The following is a 20,358-nucleotide window of genomic DNA, read 5'->3' as shown; positions in this document are numbered from 1 at the left end:
TGTCTTTCTTACAGATGGATGCAGCTGTGAAATACAATGGAGGACCAGAAGGGCCCAGAGGTGTTCAGTCAGGGCACAGCAGGGTCTCCAAGGCTGAGACAGGAGCAGTTCAAGGCCAAGGCAAGATGGATCCCCAAGTGGCAGAAGACAACAAAACCAGAACAAGCCACTTGCTGGAGGAGCAGAGAAGAGGAACGCCTGAGTCGGAGCCTAAATCAGATCCTCACGCCAGTTCCAACTCCATGACGGTCACATCTTCTGGCCCCAAGGAGAAAACCCTTTCGGCGACTGAGGAGTCAAGACGGCACGTGAGTTGGAGGGAGGCTCCTGTTTTTCCAAAATACAGGAAGCTGTACACCCCCCACCCCCCCAAAGAATTAGGCGTTACTTGTAAGCTAGGGAAAATCATGGATAACTTCTCTAAAAAAGGGAATCTTGAGGTAGTCAACCTTGTGAAGGAATGGGAGCTTCTTCTAATGAATCACAGAAGTGAGGGAAGAGATGGGCTTGGAACAGTGTTTTAGGACTCTTTGGCTCATAAGACTTTCTCTAGAGGGGTCAGCAGAGGGACAGAGAGCGCCACAGATTGTGAAGGACAGTTTGATGATACAAGGAGTAGCCTCAGTGGATAATCCTGCAGGAAGTGCCTTCTTGGTTGCATTGCTCTGCGGGGTTTAGTCCAAGAAGGCCTCAGTTCCTGTCTGTAAGGACTGTTATACTCATTGACCAACTCTTCTTTTCAGTGCTATGATTGATTTCTAACACTGCAAACAATAGGAAGGTTCTTAAACCACTTAAGCTGTCAGGAGAGACAAGACATAAATAGCGAATGCCTGAAACAATCTAAAGAGAGTAGCTAAGGTAATGTGAACGAATGACTGTTGACATTCTCTTCTCTATCCTCCTCCTCCTTCTCTGGTTTTTTCAGGAGCAATACAGCGATATGAGAATCAGTATAAACCAGAAACCAGGCAGCAGTCGTAACTTTGGATTTGCCGTGTCCCAGAATCCTTCTGGTGTCTTTGTGAAATCAATAGTAGAAGGTAAACATTAGCATTTAATTCTTGTACTTTTTTGGGAAAGGAAAGAGAAAGAAGGGAAGGGAAGACAGGAGGGGAGAGGAGAGGAGGGGGAGAGAGTGGAAGAGAGGAGAAGGGAGGAGAGAGGAGGGTAAGAGAGGGGAGAAGAGGAGGGGAAGAGAGAATAGGAGAAGAAAGGAGAGAGGAGTGGAAGAAAGGGGAAGAGAGGAGAGGAAAGAGAGGAGGGGAAAAGAAGAGAGGAGACAAGTGGAGAGGAAAGGAAAATGCAGCTTGAAAGAATGTAAAGAATATAGAGACTGTGGACATGCCAGATTGACTCGCTTTAAGTCTCTGCTGGTTCCTTCTAAAGCAGGAGTCTCCAACCTTGACAGCTTTAAGACTTGTGGACTTCAACTCCCAGAGTTCTTCAGCCAGCAAAGCTGAGGAACTCCGGTTGAGGAACTTTGGGAGTTGAAGTCCACAAGTCTTAAAGTTGCCAAGGTTGGAAACCCCTGTTCTAAAGCCTCAAACCATTTGATATTAACTTTCAAGCTGCAAGACCATCTCATCTCCTAACAGTTTTTACTATGGAGCTCAGGGCTATGCAAGGAACTCTGGGCTAACTTTCCAGCCTGGAGTGCCCTATTCCAACAATGATCTTCCTTCCAAAAGGCTTTCTTTCTTTTTTTTTTCTTTAGAAGAAACCCCCCTTTCTTGGTGTCGCAGAAACTTTCATGGCACCATCCAGCATTCCAAAAGGGCCCTTTGGTGTCCACTTGACCCCAGAACATTACTTCACCAACACCTCCTTCCCCTACCTGCTCCAAAGGGCGCCCACGCAGGCAGCCCTCTCATGCAACCCCAAACCTCTGAAAGCAAGGCTTAAGGCTTCAGGAGAGAGACTTTGCTCACACTAACATGCTCTGCAGAATCTGACTCTGGATATTTGGAGCAGAGGTGGTTATTCAGCAGGTTCTGACCAGTTCTGGAGAACCAGTAGCAGAAATTTTGAGTAGCTCAGAGAACCGGCAAATACCACCTCTGACTAGCCATGCCCCCATCTATTCTCCCAAGCCCCAGCTGATCAGCTGGGTCTTCTATTGTTGCCTTGCAGGGGAGAACAGAGCTGGAAAGCAGGTCAGTGGGGTGGGGAGGGAATGGGGATTTTGCAGTATCCTTCCCCTGTCACGCCCACCAAGCCATGCCCACAGAACCGGTAGTAAACATTTTTGAATCCCACCCCTGATTTGGAGGTCTTAGTATGTGGTTTCGTTGGCTTTTCTCTCAACAGGCAGCCCTGCAGATTTTTGCCAGTTGAAAGTTGGGGATGAAATCCTATCCCTCGGGGGCACCAGCATTTCGCACCTGGAGCAGGGCGAGTGGGAAGCTGCCATCAGCCGGGCCCTGGAAAATGGATGCCTCGTCATGGACGTGAGGCGGCATGGAAAGAAAGGTGCGTGTTTACTTACCGCTGAGGGCAGTGTGAGTTGTCTCCTCTTTCCTCTGTGTTGCATTGTGGTGGGTGACTTCTGAATTCTTATAGCCTTCAGTAAGAGCTGGCGGTTTGTTTCCATTAAAAAGAATCTGCGGTTAGTACTTCTGTTTTAGTAAAAAATAAAAAGCATTTGTGGCAAGGAATATATTTATTATTTTGTCACCGTTGCATGAATTGCAGAGTAACTAAGCGGGTTGAGCAAGTTTACTCTCTAGAAATTGGGAAGTCATCTCCTGGAGTAGAGACTTCCTTGGAAAGAGTTGATCGCAATGAACTTTGATTGTGTCTGTTCATCAGATAATGATATGTGTGAAGACTCTAAGATAGGGGTGTCAAACTCGATTTCCTTGAGGGCTGCATCAGGGTTGTGTTTGATCAGGAGGATGCGGCCAGCTCGATGTCACTTGTGGAGGGCGTCTGTGGTGGTCCAAGCACTCTGCCACCCAAAATGGGCTCCTGAGCTCCTTTTCCGGCTACAATGGCCTCCTGCAACCTTCTGCCGATGAAAATGCTACAAAAAAAATATATTGGAGACTGATTCAAACATGGATAGAACAAATGGTGGGAGAGTGTATTCCATTTAAACTAGAATTTTTTCTTCTGGGAATAATAACAGAAAAATTTAAGAAGAAAATAATATATCTAATAGCACATGTATTGACAGCGGCTAGAATATTATATGCATAATATTGGAAAAATGAAATTATACCTCCAGAAACAGAAGTAATAAGAAAAATTATGATGTGCAGAATCTGATAGGTTAACTTTAGAAATAAAAGACAGAGGAGAGTCTAAATATTATGAAACATGAAATAAATTTTACAAATGGTTATATAGTGGAAGACAAGGTCGAAATACTAGTAGTTATGATTAGATCAATTAGTAATTAATATATTAAATAAAGAGATTATAAATGATGAAGTAAAATGTATATATGTATAACAAGTATAAGTTGGATGTATTGTGTTGTATTTGCATAATTAAAATTAAAAATAAATTTTTTAAAAAAGAAAATGGAGCTCACCAGGGCTGCATGCAATCCTCCTGAGCTCCGTTCTCACTGGCAGAGGGACCCCAGGACAGTCCTTCGCTATTTCCATGATGGCCCTACGGGCCAGATATAAACACCCTATGGACTGGATCTGGCCCTTGGGCCTTGAGTTTGACACTCCTGCTCTAAGATCAACTTCACTTCCCAACATTTTGAAATTCTTCTAAATTAAAATAAAGTTAATGTTAGTAAACTTGCTATTTGTTGTGTAAGCTTTTGACTAATTCTTGCTTGGGAAAAAAAGGTGGTCTATAACCATGATGGCGAACCTATGGCACGTGTGCCACAGGTGGCACGCAGAGCCATTTGTGCCAGCACGCGAGCTGCAGGCAAACTTACCTCACTTCACATGCATGCACTTCACAGCTGACTTTTGGCTGGTTTGAGGCCTATTTCGGCCTCCCAGAGGCTTGAGGAAGGCTTCTGCAGGCCGAAAACTAGGCCCGTTTCATCACTTCCTCTTTTTCCGGAAATACCAGAAGTGACGAAACGGGCCTAGTTTTCAGCCTGCAGAAGCCTTCCTCAAGCCTCTGGGAGGCCAAAAAAGGCCTCAAATCGGCCTCAAATCAGCTGTGACGTGCAGTGCAGGTAAGGGAGCGGCGGGGTGGTGGATGGGTGGGGATTGTGTGTACATGTGTAGGGGGCATGGTATGTGTGCATTGCCTTCTGGGTGCTGCGAGCATGCAAGCACACACAATTTTGGGCAGAGGAGCCCAAAAAGGTTAGCCGCCACTGGTCTATAAAATAGTTGTTGTTAGTAAGTAAACATGCTGTTTATTGTGCACACTTTTGACTAACTCTTTGCTTTGGGGAAAAGGCGGTCTCTCATGAAAAGCCCTAACAGGTCATTCCACATTAACATCCCAATCACTCCTTCCTTCTTCTGTCCTTTGTTATATATATATTTTTCCTCCTCCTCTTTGTGTGTGGTTTGGATGTGTTTTTGTCAGTTCCCTTTACACTTTGACATTCCCCCTGTCTCCTTTGTCAATTTCTTTTGATCTCCACACATCAATCAGATTGGGGCAAAGACCAGCCTTTCCCGCCATTTGCAAGGCACAAAATCCTCAATCTTACCAGTATGGCTACCAACATTATAGGTACACCTGAAAGCAAATGGATTGATGCCACGTCAGGAGACCGCACTTCAACGCAAAGTCAACAGACATCGGAAAAGGAGGTTCATGGCCATGTGCAGAATGATGTAAGTAGGGATGTGTTCCTCCAGAAGAAATTGTTTGCAATTGCAAGACGTCCTTTTACCCTTTAACTTGGAGTTGTACCAGACCCTTCTGAATGGGTATTACAGTGATCTGGAGACATGGGAGTATATTCAGTATTTTGGGGATAGTGGTTAAGGACATTTTTTTTGGTAAAAAAGTTTTTTATTTTTTAATTATTTAAATATATCTTTGAGAGAACAGTGTGGTTCCAGGTGTTTTACATTTTAAATCAGTCATATCCAAAGTCACAAATGGAGCTTTCTAACATCACATCATTATCTATTACCAAGTTTTCTTCTTTATATTTTCATAAATTACATCAGTCTCTTTATTTTTAATCAATCTCTATCTTCCTTGATCATATATCCTTATGTTCAACTTGTTTACAGTTTAATCTATTTATATCATTTCATTGATCATTCAAAATTTCATCTTAAATTATATTATCCCCGTTTAAATCCCAATATTCCAATATTACACTTATCATTTTTACACAAATATAATTTCCATCTTATTTTCTTTTAGCCCATAATATCAAACTTATAACAATATAATATACCGTATACAAATGAATCACAAAATATGCGATTCATTAAAAATACTATCTTATACTATATGATTATTCCCATAGTCACAAATACAACTTTCTAACATCCCATCCTTATGTATTAACAAATTTTCTTCTTCATATTCTCATAAATTACATTATATCAGTTAAGGACATTGAGCTAGAAACTGGGAGACCGTGAGTTCTAGTCCTGCTTTAGACATGAAGCCAGCTGGGTGACCTTGGGCTGGTCACCCTAAAATGGTGGGTTTCAAATAGTTTTCCTACTGCGTGCGCCAAATGTGCACGCAGCATTTGCAACTCACCTTCTGCTGCAAGCCCAGTGTGTAAAACAGCTGATGCGCGGCAATCGGTTGTGCCATGCGAAGCAGCTGAGATTGAAGAGCAGGAAATAAAGGTCAGTATAAGCCAGGACCAGTGGGAGGGCCCAACAGCTGATCGTTGGAGCGAACCGGTTCGCTCACAAATGATTCTTGGAGCTACCGGTTCAGCTGAACCGGGCTGAACTGGTAGAATACCACCACAGGACCCTAAAATTTCAGGGAATAATCCAAACAGTTGCCAGGAGTCAAGGATGACTCAGAGGCGTGTGTGCATGCAGAAGCATACAGCATGAGTCAGTTGCCAAGTGTCTGAATTTTGACCACATGACCATGGGAATGCTGCAATGGTCATAAGTGTGAAAAATGGTCGTAAGTCACTTTTTCAGTGTCATTGTAACTTCAAATGGTCACTAAATGAACTGTTTTAAGTCGAGGACTGTCATGCCCCTGTTGGAGTCTGACTCCGAGGGAGAGGAAGAACAGCCAACAGGGAGTGGGAGTGTGGCTCTGGAGGTTGTGGAGGAAACTGGGGAAGGGCACAGGCCAGCTGGGTATTCAGGGGAAGACCCAGGCCCATCCCCTCTTCATCCTAGGGCACGCAGGGAGGAGCGGATAAGGGAGAAATGTGAATGGCGTGGTCTACGGGGGAGGAAGAGGCCCTGATCCCCTTCATGGGCTGCAGCTGTGAGGACTGTTTAAAAGGACAAACTGCGCATGGCCCAGTGCTGAAAGCAAAGCGTGAAATAATTCTAGTCTTTCAGTTCTTATCTGAGTTCTGGCGTCCTTCCCAGTGTGTGTATTTCGATATCTGCGGACATCTTCACCTCCTTATCCTGCCTTGTCTTATTAACTGCTTCAATGTGGTTTGTGTTGTTGTTTTTTTCTATTTATAATTTATATGTATTTTGAGTTTGAATGGAATTTCTTCCCTTTCACAACTGTTTGTGGGGGAGGTTTTTTTCTTCTGTCAATGATAATTGGACCTTTGAAGCCAAGTTGAAGGAATTAAAGGGATTTTGCCTGTTTTTGTGACTTTGTTGCTTTTGTATCCCACCCTGGATCATCACAAGAACTTATCTGTATGTTCATTGGAGTGGTGCGGTGACCTAGAGGTGGAGTTGTCGCCTCTGGGAGGCTGTGAGTTCGATCCTAGGTAGTGGCAGATATTTCTCTCCAGGCGCAATGAGAATATATCTGCTGAACAAAATTCTGCATTGGCAACCGAACCAACCAAAGGAAGGGCATCCGGCCATTAAACAGAGTTCCATTCCGTTGGCCAGACTCCAACTTGCAAGGGATTATAGGGTCGTTAAAAGGAGATGATTACCTGTACGGTCCTTCTATAGAACGTTTGAATAGATGCAGCTCTTCTGGGCATCGACTTTCAGAGGGTTTGTTGGTTTGGTTTGTCAGAAGGGCCAAAGTCAGGTGTTACCTTACGGAGGTGTAAGAAAAAGTGAGATTTAAAACCGCCCTATGCTATTTTTCTGTTTTCAGGGCTCTGAAACAAAAGTCAATGGAATGCAAGATGATAGAAGCTCCTATGAACCAAAAGGTAAAAAACTACCATGTGTACTTGAAGTAAGAGATCTTAAATTTGTATTAGCTTAGCCGCAGAAAGGGACCAGTTTTGTAAAACAGGGCTCCCAACCTTTGGGACAGCCAGGGACCGGTTTCATGGGGAGAGGTTTTCCCGCAGACTGGAGGGAGCATGGTTTCTCATGCTTCTTGCATCCCATGGATGGGGCTTTGCCTATTTGCATGGACCAATTTCTGGCATCCCATGGGTCAGTCCCAATCCATGGACTGGAGGTTGGGTGCCCCTATTCTAAACAGTCATAAATAAATACTTTTTTATTAGCTGTTAATAAAAACGCAGTGGGTTTAGAAATAAAAAAAAAAAGGCAGAGATGCATCAAGTTGATACCAAGAGGAGGAGGTTTTTAACCTGCTCTGAGTGCCTTACAATCCCCCCCCCTTTTTTTTTTAACTTGCCGGGCAGGGTGGATTAGTGGCTTCTTCCAGAGGAATGGGTAAGGGGTTTCAGGCTTAAAAACCTCTTATCCTGATCAGGTATATTTGTCTTCTGTGCCTGATTGCAGCTTCTTTGTTTAATGTTAGGGTTTTCTGGGAAAACAAGGAAAGAAAAACCTAACTTGTAACAAAGAGGTCCTCCAATCTTGGCAACTTTAAGACTTGTGGACTTCAACTCCCAGAATTCTCCAGCCAGCGATGCTGGCTGGAGAATTCTGGGAGTAGAAGTCCACAAGTCTTAAAGTTGCCAAGTTTGGGGACTCCTGCTGTAACCTAACACTAGCATGCATTGTCAGCTAGAACTCTGTGTGAGGGTCGGAGAGCAGAGTTCTGTTTCTTTTCAGTCCAGTTTACACTATAATCTGGGAGCAAAATTATTGTAGCCATCCAGGAGGGGTCTTTAAGAAGTGACCATCATGGCAGTTGCTGTCCTGTTTAGTGCTGCCCCGGGAAACCTCTTTAAACCCAGGTGAGCTCCTTCCCAAAGAATAAAATTTGAAAAGGAGTGAATTAAGAAGACCCGCCAACCCTCTGAGGAGCTCAAAACCCTGTGTACAGTTGCCGCATCAAATGGCTTAGGGATCCTTGGTGCTCTCTGAGCTTGGTTGTTTTCTTACAGATGTTTCATTGCCCACAGTTGGCAACATCATCAGTAATGACTCTACTACTGATGACACGGCCTAATTTGGGTAATGAAACAACTGCAAGAAAACAATCAAGCTCAGAGAACACCAAGGATTCCTCATTTCAACCCTGAACGACAAATAGTTTCCTTTACAAGTGGTTTAGGCTGAGGGTAGGCAGCTCTGCTACAGCAGAATTGGCACTTGGGCCTTCCCAGCTGCATGACTAGCATATAGAGGCACTGTGGCTCAGTGGCTTAATGACACTGCTCTGACAGTTTGAGCCCTTGCACTGCAGGGAAGGGTGAGCTCCTGTCACCCACCTCGGCTTCTATCCACCTAACAATTCGAAAGCATGTTCTATGCAAGTAGATGGATAGGTACCACTTTGGTGGGGAGATGAGTTGGTGCTCTGTGCAGGCAGGCAGATTCCAGATGGCTCTGAACCTTCCTGGTTGTGGTGCCCACTTGTGAAGCAGCTCCGGGAAAGGACGGGGCCTTTGGTGATGCTGCAGAAAAAGCCACTTGTCTTTCTTACTGGTGTGAAGCCAGCTCGCTCTCCTGTGGCCCACCCTGGGAAGTGCACAAGCATGTCCTATAGCAGGGCTGGTACCTTGTCAAGCCAAACTACTACTCTGCAACAGCACTGTGATTTCCTGGATACCGAAACAACACCAAACGACAACAAGAATACCTTGGATATTTTCAATAAAATTAGACCACACCACACTGACCTGTTTGTATCTCCGTATTTTTTTCCAAATAGACACAGAACCTATTTCTTTGAAAAACTTAAAAAGGCGATCCCAGTTTTTTGAACAAGGTAAAAGCAATCAGTATTCTCCCACCCACCCCCCAAAAGCTAACATTTCATGTAATTTCATGAAATCGTGCCTCCCCTGCCTTCTCTTAATCAGCCCTGTGGTGTTGGGTTCTATCATGCCAACTTTCTTAATCTCTTTCCATTCTTTTCTTTAGTGGCATCAGGTCCCTTTTACAATTCACGGGTGTATCTCTGTGGTAATGGGATTTGTGTGTTCCTTTTTCCCCTCAAACCTTTGACACTCTTGTAATAAGTTCAAATCCTGTTCGTAGCGAGCACCAAATGTAGTACGGCAGATTTTCGTTTGATTTGCAAGTTTTTCTCTTACGTGCTGAAATTTGGCAAATCTGGTGTTTTGGAAAACGACCAGTCTGAAACAAATGATCGATATTAAAGTCACATTTATTATTACAATTGGTGTATCGGTATGGAATAGCTAGCTAAGGAATAGATGCCTTATCTCCACGGGGCAGTTTTAATCCTTCAAAAGTTAACCGGAGTGTTTTGGGCCAGGAATCCTATATGTGAGCTCTTGAAAGCTTCTAGGAGTGTGTTTTGCATGTCACACATCACCATTTTCACCCTCACTTCAGAAATGTGTGCTTGTTTTATTTGTTATACATGGAATGTTTTGAAGTGATGAAGGCAATGTTTCTCACTGATGTTCACTGATGTATTTATGTATTACTCAGGGTCCTTTTCTCTTTCCAATGTTATTTTACCATTGTCTCAGTTTCTTCAGACTAATGCTTCCATACAAAAGATGAAAGGCCTCTCTTAGTCATAATCACATCTTGCCCTTAGCATCTCTCTCGCAGACGCTCTTTTATGGCAAGGCTTTGTGCCCGAGCTGACAAGATCTTCAGAAATGCAGGCCAAACTTCTCTAAATGCAGAACATGACTTTTTGTTAAAAAAAGGAAAGGAAATGAAAGGGAAGGAAAAGAAAGGAGAGGAGAGAAGAAGTAAGGAAAGGAAAGAAGGAAAGAAGGAGAGGAAAGAAGGAAAGGAAAGGGAGAGGAGAGGAGAAAGGAAAGGAAAAAAGGAAAGGAAAGAGGAGAGGGGAAGGGAAAGGAAAGGAAAGGAAAGGAAAGGAAAGGAAAGGAAAGGAAAGGAAAGGAAAGGAAAGGAAGCAGCTAGAAAGCTGCAACTTGACTTCTTTGTGCTTTTTGGAACAACCTTTTCCCCAGTACCAGGTTTTTACATAAGGAATGTGTATTGTTTGGAACTCTGTTTTTAATTTGGTTTTTCTGGGGCAGCTGAACATCTTGCATTAAAGGTCGTTTTTGGCTTTTGTCCCGCACTTAAAAGAGCAAAAAAAAAAAATTCTCTCAGGAAAATTAATTTCTCACTCACTGCCCCGAAAGAGAAAAATTTGCCCAACTGACAAAGAAAAAAAACACTGAAATATCCTTGTTCTCTTTGCTTCTTTAGCTATTGTTGGGTAGCTAATATACTTTCATGGGAAACTCAGGTCCAATAGCAATTATTCATCCATTGCAATACTTGGAAAATTTAGGAGTTTTTCCAGGCATAAAGCTAATGCGGGAAGATTTACTGATTTTTATCTTGGTCTTTCATTTTTTTTATATATCTGCGCTCTTGGAAGCATTATACTGAAGACTGGGCTCGTATCACATCACTAAGCCGTAGCAGCAGGATCACCTAAAAGTTAAAATAGAATCCGAACATAGTCAGTTGGGAAGCAATTGTGGAAAAGCAAAGATGGATGCCAACACTGTTTCTCAAAATGTCTGTCAGGGGAAGGAAGGTTTGGCCCAGGCTAGTGAGGGAGGAAGTGGGGAGATGAAGGCTGACACCGCAGGAGGAGGCAAGAGGAAGTCCAGGTCTGTGTAGGAGAGCCAGGGGTGGGCTTCAAACATTTTAGCAAAGGATTCTCTACCCGGTTGCTGGGTGGATATGGCCATGGTGGGCGTGGCCTAGTTGGCCTCCTGCGCCACAACCAGGGGGGGCATTTTTGCCCTCCCCAGGCTCCGGAGGCTTTCCTCGAGCCTCCGGGAGAGTGAAAACAGCCTCCCCAGGCTCCGGAGGCTCTCTGGAAGCAAAAAATGGGCCTATTTCCGGTCTCCCTGAACTTCCAGGAGGCCTGTTTTTCGCCCTCCCTGAGACTCCACGCATGCCCTGCACTTACCTGGCATCCAAACAGGCCGCGTGGAGACTCCTGGGAGGGGTGGACGGGGCCAACCAGGAGTAGGATTTGGGGGTTGTCCGAGCTGCACAGAATCTTAGCTAGGGGCTCTCCTTAACCCCCAGCAACCCACCCCTGAGGAAAACCATAGAGTATAGTGCCACAAGGCAGTTTGGGAGGACCTGAATCTGGGACAAGAGGACTAGATATACTATCCATTCTAGAATTTTATTTTTTTTTAAAAAAAAGGATTATAAAATGAGCAGTTCTTGAAGTTTGTGGCTCTTCAGGGCTGGGATTTTTGCACAAGACAACTCATGTGAAAGGGATATGACAAGAGTCAGCTGGAACACTGGGGCTGAATTCCATTTCTGTCTCATGTGAATGTTTTTGGATAAACTACTCTGTTCGCCACTTCACCTCAGTGACGGTGATTTCAAAAATAAGTGCACTCAGGTCGCCTTCCTCAAAAATTGCACCACCTTCTAGATGTCGCCCCACCAGCCTACTAAGGCTGATGTGTGACGTGTTTGTTTTTGAAGGCCATACAAGTTTGATTGGTTGGGATTTGGGATATCATTTTGCAAAGAAGAGATGGTTGGAAATGATACAGGAATGTGAATTCCCTGACAAAACAGTATTCTAGCATTCTTGGAAATCTTCTTAAAACTGTCTTCTGAGACTTGATTTTTGATGTTCTGGCATAATAAATCAAGGAGCATACCACCAATACTGTATTGTTGTCTATGTATTGATTAGAAAAAGGTGCAATTTCATGGTGTAAATATGAAACCAATGCAGGTAGTCCTCGACTTAAGACCACAATTTGAGCCTAACATTTCTGTTGGCAAGCGAGACAGTTGTTAAGAGAATTTTGCCCCATTTTACCGCTTGTCTTATCACAGCTGTTAAAATAATCACTGAGGTTGTTAAGTTAGTCACATGGTTGCTGAGTGAATCTGGCTGTTCTGTCAGATCACAAAAGGTGATCACGTGACGCAGGGACACTGCAACCATCATAAATATGAGTCTGTGGCCAAGCATCTGAATTTTAATCATGTGACCAGGGGGCTACAGCAACATATAACAGATAATCAGAGTTGGAAGGGACCTTGTAGGGCATCTAGTCCAACCCACCCACCCACCCACCCAAGCAGGAGACCCTACACCATTTCTGACAAGTGGCAGTCCAATCTCTCAGCAGTTGTAAGGGTGGAAAAACAGTCATAAATCATTTTTTTTCAGCGCCATTGTAACTTTGAATGGTCTAAGTCTTCGACTACCTGTATAAGAATTTTCCTTTCTATGACCTTAAGAACTGTTTGCCTGTTGGAAGATGAGTTCTTGGTCCAAAAAAAGGGGGTGGTTCCAGGGCAACCTTTTGATTTGGGCTGAAATGGTTTCTTCAAGATAAGAGTAACCAAGATTTTTCTCCTCCTCCTCCTCCTCCTCCTCCTCCCCCCTCTTCATCACCCAGGAGGCCAGGAACCAGCAATACTTGATGTAAGTAATACATCATCATCATTATCATTATTATTGTTGTAGTATTATTATTGTTGTTGTTGTTATCACTATTATTATTATCATCATCATCATCATCATCATCATCATCATCATCATCAGTAACAATCAGTCAACCAGATGATTAGGTTAAGCCTGAACTACTAGAAGACTTTCCAAGTGCCTTCCAGTTCTATTTGTTGCCCCGAAAAGGGCTCAGCACCCATTTTTCCTGTCAGAAAGTGATCTTCTTATTGCAAGCCATCTGCGGAGAACCCTCTGCTCACCTTTCGTTTCGTGTTGCAGCTCCCTGTCCCACCCATTGCGGCTTCCAGCCGTTGGACTTGGGATCAAGAAGAAGAGAGGAAAAGGCAAGAGAAATGGCAAGCGGAGCAGGAGCGCTTACTCCAGGTCTGGATGAAACTGTGCGGTTGCCCTTCCCGCTAGAACTAGAGCAGAACATCCTGACTAAAGCAATCCTGGCATGCTGACCCTCCCTCAGGGGGGCCTCTAGGTGACGCACTTGAGGATACACACCCTGCCCCCAACACCCTACCTACAGGTAGACACGGGCAGGGCGATTCTATCCAGGTCCATTTGGCTCCCTATCCACAGCAGCTAGCAATGGATCTTTGCCCATGTAAAGCTGGGGATGGTTTCGTGGCTGAGTCTCCTTCACAGATCTTGGAGATCCACCTAGAGGAAAGAACCAGTAAAGGAGAATATTTATAGCTCAGGGTTGAAACGAAGCGTCCTCGGTGCTCTGAGCTTGGTGGTTTTCCTTTAAAAAAAAACCACTTAATGATGCAAGATACTTGGCAGGATGATAAAATGGAAAAGAAAACTCCAAATAAGAAGAGGTAGGTAGATAGATAGATAGATGATAGATAGATAGATAGATAGATAGATAGATAGATAGATAGATAGATAGATAGATAGATAGATAGATAGATGTGGGAGGGACAGTAGAAAAAATGATAAAGATGTCCTACAACGAGGTAGCTGGAGAATAACTAGATGACCTCCAAGGTCCCTTCTAACTCTGTTATTCTATGTAAAAGTTATCTTCCGTGTAAGAGCTGTTCCTGAAAAAATATTGCAACGTGGATGTGGTTTGCTTCTGGGGTGGTCGCACGACTTGTTTAGCGTGCGTGCAAAGGGCTTGTGATAGGCGATAGGTGATTTTCCAGGCCGTTGCCATTTCCTTTGGCTGCAGCAAGAGCCCAGGAGACCAAAATGCCTGCAGGCAGCGACTTCTATCTCATCTAAGCCTGTTTAATTTCCTTGCATTCCCATCCATTCCTTGGCGCAATCCTTTGCAGGGTGCGAAAGGGAACAGCTTGGTGGGCGTGTCGGCTGGGGAAAATATCCTGTTTCCTGCGGTTTCTTTTTGCATTCGCGCTAAGACTTCGCCTTGATTTGCTTGTCCCCACCAGGAGCAGTACAAGCACGAGCAAGAGAGGCTTAAGGAAGAGTGGCTGAAGGCCCAGCAGGAGGCAGAGAAGGACATCTCCATTTACTTAAAGGAGGTCAGTTCTCAGCCTTTTTGTGGTTGGACCTCTCTGGCAGAAATTTGCTCTTGAGCTTGTGAAGGCCGTTCCTAAAACGATACATCTGGGAAAACAAAAGCTCAGGCCGTTCTTGTGGCTTTGTTGAGAAAAAGCTGAATAGACAGAAAGCATAAACCTCACACACACACAAAAACAAAACTCTGCAAAGTGTTTTGGTAGCCAAGAGAACGGTGTACCTGGACAGGTAGCACAAACCCAGCAAGAAGACTCTTTGCCTTTCCTTAGGTGTCCATAAAAATAAAAATAAAAAAATCAGGAATGAGCTGCCAAAGTCTAGGAATTGTTCTCAGGCACCGCAGAGTCGAAAATTAAAATTGGGAGAACGTCTGTTCTAACAATGATAGCAGTGTTCCAATATTTGAGAGGTTGCCATAGAGAAGAGGTGGACAACCTGTTTTCCAAAGGGCCGGAAGGCAGGAAAAAATGGAGAGAAGAGAAAGGGAGAAGCAACCTAAAACTAAGGAGAAATTTTCTGACAGCGAGAACAATTAATCAATGGAAGGACTTGCCTCCAAAAGTAGCAGGTGCTCTAACACTGGAGGTTTTTAAGAAGGGATTGGACAACCATTTGTCTGAAATGGTATAAGCCAGTGGTGGCTTATCTTTTTGGGATCCTGTGCCAAAAATTGTACATGCGCTGGCACGCTTGCACACGCATGCCAGCACCAAGAAAGCAATGCATGCCCCCCCACACCCCCTATGCATGTGTGCGCAATCCCCATCCTCCCACCCCTGCCACCCCCTTACCTGCACTGCGCCTCCCAGATGAGTTTGGGTCGGTTTGAGGCCTTTTTCGGCCTCCCAGAGGCTTGAGGAAGGCTTCTGCCAGCATCTGCAGTCTTTGCAGGCTGAAAACTAGCTCTGTTTCATCACTTCCGTTATTGTCGGAAAAACAGGAAGTGACAAAACAGGCCTATTTTTCAGGCTGCAGAGGCTTTCCTCAAGCCTTTGGGAGGCCAAAAAAGGCTTCAAACTGGTCGAAAATCAGCTAGGAGGCGCGCACATGCACAGTGAGGTAAGTTTGCCTGCAGCTCGCGTGCCGGCACAAATGGCTCTGCATGCCATCTGTGGCACGCGTGCCATAGGTTCGTCATCACGGGTATAGGCTTTCTGCCTGAGCAGGAGAGGGTTAGACTAGAAGACCTCCAGGTTCCCTTCCAATTTGTTATTGTGTTATTCTATTATGGTCTATAATCTTCACATGCATGTGTTACAAATAACCACCAAAAAATACGCAAAGAAAACAGGAATTGATAAGCACCCACCATTCTTTCCTTTGAATTGCTGCCAACAACTAAGTGCCAAAATGAATTATAAAAACCAACCAAACTGCAAAGGTCTGCAAAGGTAACTTGCTTTCTATGAAGGTTTCTTCTTTGGAGGGGCAATCACCTCCCAACCTTACTCCCGAGTCGCCCCTTTTGTCTCAGCTGCTCTCACCTTCTAGCAGCTCTGCGCACATGCGCATTGAGAACAGGCTCCCCTGGTTCCTCTGACTCACTGCTGCCAGACTCCGAAGGCTCTGGAGTCAGCACCCCACTCCCCGATGGTCCTGGCCCCATCTCTGCATCGGACACAGGACCCTCATCTGAGTCCTCCCCAGACTCCCGGACTGGTCCCCATTCTTCCCCACTGTCCGATTCTGCTGCCGTCTGCATAGGCTGCCGGCAAACCACAACACTAGAGACTTGGATGATCTGAAGTGACATAGTCAATTCCAAAGACAGGGTGGAATTGCTTGATTTCTTTTTTTCATCCACTGATCCAAACTTCTGTTGCTACCTGGAATATCTTTCCAATGAAAGACCCATCACGGGTAACTCAATTCATAGCAAAAAAAAAAAAACATACCTAACTTTCACAGAAGCCTGCGGGTGAAGGTTCGTTCTCCAAGCTTGTGGGTTGGTTTTCCAAACGATTTGTTACCAGGTAACCTCTTCAGTGAAGTTTAGGTCAGTATTGGTGTTCTGTGTATTATGGCTTCGGGTGTGGGTGTGTTTTGTGACGGGTCAGGTGTGAATCATCGGTGAGAGTCTTGTGATAGGTGTTGTGATGGGGAGGTTACATCAGGTAAAGGCCATCGGAAGGCAAAGCGCTGGTTGTGGGGGGTTGTGTAGGTTGATTGAGGGTCATTGTTGTCTCTGGTTGCCTGTGTGGTGGATTTGGATTCCGAAGGGTGCGGAGCAAAGGTGGTCTTCAGCAGGTTCTGACCTGTTCTGGAGAATGGGTAACACAAATTTTGAGTAGTTCGGAGAATCGGCAAATACCACCTCTGACTGGCCCCGCCCCCATCTATTCTCTGCCTCCCAAGCCCCAGCTGATTGGCTGAGCCTTCTTTTGTTGCTCTGCACAGAAGAACGGAGCTGGAAAGCAGGTTAGTGGGGTGGGGAGGGAATGGGGATTTTGCAGCCTCCTTCCCCTACCATGCCCATCAAGCCACACCACACCCACCAAGCCACGCCCACAGAACTGGTTGTAAAAAATGTTTGAATCCCATCACCGTGTAGGGTGGTTGTAAGTCAATGTGTCTCTTGATGGAATTCCTTGTGGAGTGCCAGGCTTCGATGAACTCACGGGCATGTCGGGTGGTAGCATGGCCAATGATTTTTGTGTTGTTCCAATCAAACTGATGCCATTTGGTGTCAGTATGGGGTAGAGAGTAAGGATTTGGGATTGTGGCAGGTCAATGCCAGCCATTATTTGTAGATCCTGTTTTTTAATTGACCTGATGTTTATCCCATGTATACTGACACTTGACATCCACTAAACTCCACTGAAGGTGTTACCTAGTTTGGTAATGAAGTGTTCAGAAACCAACCCACAAGCTCGGAGAACGAGCCTTCATCATCATCCTACACCTGATTTACAGATATTCATCATTATTTCTCTTCTGTGTTTAACTTCTGCAAAACTTGCATTTTTTTTTTTCTAGGAACAGACTAACCTGACATCCTCTGCCATGACTGGGAGTGTACAAGAGGCCCCAACCTCTTTGTGGGAAAGAAATGGAAGTAATAGGACTGCTTATCTTAGTTCTGAAAGAAATTGGGAAGAGGAAAGCAAATCAGAGAATCAGGGGAAAGATAGTGAGCTAGCGAGAAGCAGCTTACAACAACAAGGAGCGTTACCGGTGGAGCAAAACAGAAAGTTACAAGAAACAGAAAATGGGAAGGAGTGGAATGGACGAGAGCCAGTGTACTATGCAAAGGAACCAAGTTATCCAGAAGAAGTGCCTCAAAAACCACCGGTAGATCCCGTCAAGGAATCAAGGCGTTGGGAAGGAACATCTCAAAATCTTCTGATGGACCCAATTAAAGAACCAAAACATGGTGAAGAAACATCTCAGAATCTGCTTTTTGAACCCATCAAAGAACCAGGGTATCAGGAAGAGACATTGCAAAAGTTAATGCTAGAACAACACAAGGAACCAAGTTTTTGGAATGAAGTATCTCACAAAAGTCACACAGAAATAACCAAGGATTTAAGATACCAGGAAGAAACATCTCCAAACCTGTTGATGGAACCAATCAAGGAACCAAGATATCGGGAAGAAGCATCTCGGGACCTTCTGATGGAACCAATCAAGGAACCAAAGTATCGGGAAGAAACTTCTAAGGACCTTCTGATGGAACCAATCAAGGAACCAAGATATCGGGAAGAAGCATCTCGGGACCTTCTGATGGAACCAATCAAGGAACCAAGATATCGGGAAGAAACTTCTAAGGACCTTCTGATGGAACCAATCAAGGAACCAAGATATCGGGAAGAAACTTCTAAGGACCTTCTGATGGAACCAATCAAGGAACCAAGATATCGGAAGAAACTTCTAAGGACCTTCTGATGGAACCAATCAAGGAACCAAGATATCGGGAAGAAACTTCTAAGGACCTTCTGATGGAACCAATCAAGGAACCAAGATATCGGGAAGAAGCATCTCAAAATCTTCTGATGGAACCAATCAAGGAACCAAGATACCGGGAAGAAGCATCTCAAAAGCTGCTGGTGGATCCAACCAAGGAGGCTTTAGTGCAAAGACTTCAGTATCAAAGGTTTGCATTATTCCATTTTATAATTGTAGATTTAAGATTTAGGGAAGAAATTGTGGAAATTCTATAAAAGCTGGATTATTCATCCATGTGACATAAAACCACTGGTGTCCAAACTGAGCCTGAGTCTGTGCCGTATTCTCTTAGCTCCCAGGCAGTAAATAGAGGTGACTTTTTCCCCCTCTAGTTCCCAGTATTTCTGGATGGAGGCTTTGTCCCAGTGTGCAGTGTGAGTGTCCCTTAGTAAAACTGCCCACATCCAGGAAGTGTTCCTTCCTCAGATTCCTTAAGAATACTCACTGCCCCTAAAATCATGATGTGATGAGAAATGGGTCTCTCTGGTCCATTTTTCTTCACAGGCTTCCATCCATAGCTATCTTGGGCCCTACTTTGGAGGCATTTTGTTCTTCGATGCCTATATATTTTGATGCCGCTTTGTTACCTCATTCGAAAGCCTTCACATCAATCGTATTCCCTGAACATCTTAAGATAATCTCAACACTCTCTATAGGTCATGATCTTTACTACTAAAGGTAACTTGCCAGTAAAACACTAGTTGCCAAGCTTTAGCAGCTATGTGGGCCAGAGGCCTGATAGTTAAAATTGACGTGGGAAGTTCCACTCAACTATTTGCTGTATTTTCGTGTACAGATCTGTATTCCTAATTCAGATGCTTGTCAAGACAAGTTATGGAACTTGGGATCCGGAGAACTATATACATTATTAGTTAGATGATAAAAAATGAGGGCCAGTCATAGCCTATGCAATCTCTATCCTCTGGTGATTGCACAGATGGCTCCCATCAGCCAAGGCAGGGGTCTTCAAACTTGACAGATTTAAGACTTGTGGACTTCAACTCCCAGAATCCCTCTTCCAGGCATGTTAGCTCAGAAATTCTGGGAGTTGAAGTCCACAAGTCTTAAACTTGCCAAGTTTGAAGACCCTTGAGCCAAGGAATGACAGCTGGCAGAAGCCAGGAGATACACCTTCTTTGTCATAATCCCTGTCCTTAGAAAATTCTCTCTTCAGCAATTAGGATGGCCCCAACATCCTTGAAGATCCATGTGGCTGGGCCTGAAGACTCTAGTGTGTGAAGGGCCTGATTTCCTGGTTATGGTTATGATTTTATAACTGTTCACCACCCAGTTATTGGTTTGAGATGGGCAGCCATAGAAGACGGACGGACGGATGGATGGATGGATGGATGGATGGATGGAAGAAGCTCTTGGGCTTTACCCCAGCTAACTCTTGTTTATGGTCTCTTTATTCCAGACATTATGAATCACCAAGACTCTCTAATGAGCAAGGAAAGCACTTCAATATTGACAGGTAAAAAATGGTGAATTTTTACAAAGGGTGCTGTTTGGAAATTTAAAAGAAAATGGTGCTTCCTGGTCTTTCCCTTCTAGAAAATGAATCACTATCGAGTGACTCCATTTATTTTTAGTTACACCATTTCCTAACTGTGTCCCTACCAGCGGTGGGATTCAAATTTTTTTACTACCGGTTCTGTGGGCGTGGCTTAGTGGGTGTGGCAGGGAAAGGATACTGCCAAATCCCCATTCCCTCCCCACCTCACTAACCTGCTTTCCAGCTCCATTCTCCTGTGCAGGGCAACAAAAGAAGATCCAACCGATCAGCTGGGGCTCAGGAGGCAGAGAATAGATGAGAGCGAGGCCGGTCAGAGGTGGCATTTGTCCGGTTCTATGAATTACTCAAAATTTCCACTACCAATTCTCCAGAACTGGTCAGAACCTGCTGAATAACCACCTTTGGTCCCTACATGCTGGACTCATGGTTTGGTCCAGGGCAGGAACATACCAGGACAACCAAATGCTATCCAACCTCTTTGAACATCCATCAGTGTTATCTAGCATAGGCATCAATGTTACAGATAATGGTGTTCCCCCATGTTTGGAAGGTGCTGGAATGGT

General features: G+C 44.5%; 1 protein-coding gene across 1 annotated transcript in view; it reads left to right on the top strand.

Moving 5' to 3' along the window:
* LMO7 (LIM domain 7) overlaps window positions 1-20,358 on the top strand; it is a 163,365-nt gene that overhangs the window by 129,091 nt on the left and 13,916 nt on the right. Inside the window, 12 exon segments of the mRNA XM_087938160.1 lie at window positions 15-308; window positions 929-1,043; window positions 2,311-2,472; window positions 4,585-4,769; window positions 7,177-7,234; window positions 9,103-9,159; window positions 12,785-12,810; window positions 13,114-13,218; window positions 14,244-14,336; window positions 17,311-18,213; window positions 18,216-18,427; window positions 19,697-19,753. Coding sequence (XP_087794286.1) covers window positions 15-308; window positions 929-1,043; window positions 2,311-2,472; window positions 4,585-4,769; window positions 7,177-7,234; window positions 9,103-9,159; window positions 12,785-12,810; window positions 13,114-13,218; window positions 14,244-14,336; window positions 17,311-18,213; window positions 18,216-18,427; window positions 19,697-19,753 — 2,267 coding nt within the window.

Source organism: Pseudonaja textilis, chromosome 8 (genome assembly GCF_049901715.1).
Source record: "Pseudonaja textilis isolate UNSWEBS1 chromosome 8, rPseTex1.2, whole genome shotgun sequence".
Classification (NCBI taxonomy): Eukaryota; Metazoa; Chordata; class Lepidosauria; order Squamata; family Elapidae; genus Pseudonaja; species Pseudonaja textilis.
Note: the sequence above shows the minus strand (reverse complement) of the source record. Positions and strands in the feature narration are given on the sequence as shown.